Source organism: Hylobates moloch, unplaced genomic scaffold (assembly GCF_009828535.3).
Source record: "Hylobates moloch isolate HMO894 unplaced genomic scaffold, HMol_V3 SCAFFOLD_1274, whole genome shotgun sequence".
NCBI classification, from domain to species: domain Eukaryota; kingdom Metazoa; phylum Chordata; class Mammalia; order Primates; family Hylobatidae; genus Hylobates; species Hylobates moloch.
This window is the reverse complement of record NW_026653549.1, coordinates 1-2,589: the sequence shown is the minus strand read 5'-3', so window position 1 is coordinate 2,589 and position 2,589 is coordinate 1. Positions and strand designations below refer to the sequence as shown.

Below are 2,589 nucleotides of genomic sequence, written 5' to 3'. Positions count from 1 at the left end.
TCACTATAATGTAGAAAAATATTACTCTGAACCCCCACTTTTTTTATCTGTTACTAATAAACTAATTCATTATAACTTTTGAAAAAAAAGTTTTAAGATGTTCTGCGTACATGTTAACGTAGGTCAGGCCATCCAAAAGACAAAGCAAAGTGTCAACATGAAGTTATAGGGTACGATAATACAAATGAGAACATGAACCCCCACCTTATACATTACTTAGTATAAGTTAACTACAAAGAGGCGCTCCACTTACATTTTCATCATCCGTCGTAGATTTTAATGTTCTTACTCTTTTATAGAAAAGGTTCTAAGTAATACCCAATTGGTAAACAATCTCTAACATATCTGATGCAGCAACAATTGATCACATGCTTTCACATGTGAACACAATAGAAATAACAGCATAAAGTATAAGGATATGAAAACTATATTACATACTTATTCACTTTTCTCAAAGGTAATAGCTTTCTGTGAAATATGGTGTAAGCACTGACTATAAGTTTTACCACATTCTTCACACTTGTAGGAGTTTTGGCAGTATGAATTATCTAACCTACAATCAGTGTTACAACCATATAAAGGCTTTGTCACATTTTATACATTTCTAGGGTTTCACATTAGTGTAATTTATTTTTATGTATAGGAAATTTGGAGGTGTTACTAAAAGCACTGTCACATCTTTCAGGTTTGTAGATTTCCTCTTCAGCATTATCACCATGTCTCTTAAGAATTGAGAACTTGTAGCCAGGCATGGTGGCTCACGCCTGTAAACCCAGGACTTTGGGAGGCCAAGGCGGGTGGATCACCTGAGGTCAGGAGTTCGAGACCAGACTGGCCAACATTGTGAAACCCCATCTCTACTAAAAATACAAAAAATTAGCCAGACGTGGTGGTGGGCAACTGTAATCCCAGCTACTTGGGAGGCTAAGGCAGGAGAATGGCTTGAACCCAGGAGGCAGAGGTTGCAGTGAGCCAAGATCATGCCATTGTACTCCAGCCTGGGTGACAAGACTGAAATTTCATCTCAAAAAAAAAAAAAAAGGAATTGAGAACTTCTTATAGGCCATGCCACATTCTTCACACTTGTAGGGTTTCTGTCCAGTATGAATTACATGTAATAAGGGTTGAAAACTTCCTTTAAAAGCTTTGTCACATTTTTTATATTTGTTATATTTATATGAGTTTATGTTTCATATAAATTCTCATACTTAGTAAGAGTTGAGGGCTGGTTAAAGGCTTTCCCATATTCATCTGGTTTCTCTCCAGTATGAATTATCTTATGCTTATTAAAAGTGGAGGAACATTTAAAATATTTGCCACATTCTTCACTATGTAGGGTTTCTGTGCAATATGAATTCTCTTATGTTTATGAAGGTATGAGGACCAGTTAAAAGCTTTGCCACATTCTTCACATTTGTAAGGTTTCTCTCCAGTATGAATTCTCTTATGTTCAGTTAGAGTTAAGGATGCAGTAAAGGCTTTGCCACACACTTCACATTTGTAGGGTTTCTCTCCAGTATGAGTTCTCCTGTGTTTAGAGAGTAGTGAGGGCCAGGTAAAGGTTTTGCCACATTCATCACATTTGTAGAATTTCTCTCCAGTATGAATTTTTTTGTGTGAAAAAAGTATTGTGGGATGGTTAAAAGCTTTGCCACATTCTTTACATCTGTAGGGTTTCTCTCCAGTATGAAGTATCTTATGTGTAGTAAGGTGTGAGGATATGTGGCAAAGCTTTTCACCTTCTTTACATTTGCAGGGCTTCTCTCCAGTATGAATTCTCTTGTGTGTAGTAAGATTAGAAGTGCACTTAAAGTCTTTGCCACATTCTTCACATTTATAGGGCTTCTCTCCAGTATGAATTCTCTTATGTGCAGTAAGGGTAGAAGTGTACTTAAAGTCTTTGCCACATTCTTCACATTTGTAGGGTTTCCCTCCAGTATGAATTTTCTTATGTGTAGTAACGTATGAGGGGTGCTTAAAGGCTTTTCCGCATTCTTCACATTTGTAGGGTTTCTCTCCAGTATGAACTACCTTATGTACAGTAAGGTGTGAGCACCTTTTGAAGGCTTTGCCACATTCTTCACATCTGTCGGGTTTCTCTCCAGTATGAATTTTCTTGTGTGTAGTAAGGTTTGAGGACTGTTTAAACGCTTTGCCACATTCTTCACATCTGTAGGGTTTCTCTCCAGTATGAATTTTCTTATGTGTCACAAGGTTTGAGGGCTGCTTAAAGGCTTTGCCACATTCTTCACATTTGTAGGGTTTCTCTCCAGTATGAATTTTCTTATGTGTAGTAAGGTTTGAGGACCAGTTAAAAGCTTTGCCACATACTATACATTTGAAAGATTTTTTTCCAGTATGTCGTATCTTAGGTCTGTTTGAATTTGAAAATTTCTGAAAGACTGTCTTATATTTATCACATTGAAATATTTTTCTCTGGGTAGTTGTCAAACTGTGATTAAGACCATTATAACCTCTTTTGCGCAGCTTATGCTCATCCACACTTTTATAGCCTTTTTTCAACTGTAAATTGTCATGTCCACATTTTTCATATCTTCTAAGTATCACTTTTTGGAAAGAATCTTTTAT

At 36.5% G+C, this 2,589-nt stretch overlaps 1 protein-coding gene across 1 annotated transcript; it reads right to left on the bottom strand.

Moving 5' to 3' along the window:
- Positions 1-1,228: 1,228 nt before the first annotated feature.
- On the bottom strand, positions 1,229-2,586 carry LOC116464678 (zinc finger protein 253-like; the record flags this gene model as incomplete). Its single annotated transcript, XM_032754241.2, has 1 exon — positions 1,229-2,586. A coding segment is annotated over one exon (1,314 nt), but the record flags the coding sequence as incomplete, so codon positions are not given.
- Between the last annotated feature and the right edge of the window lie 3 nt (positions 2,587-2,589).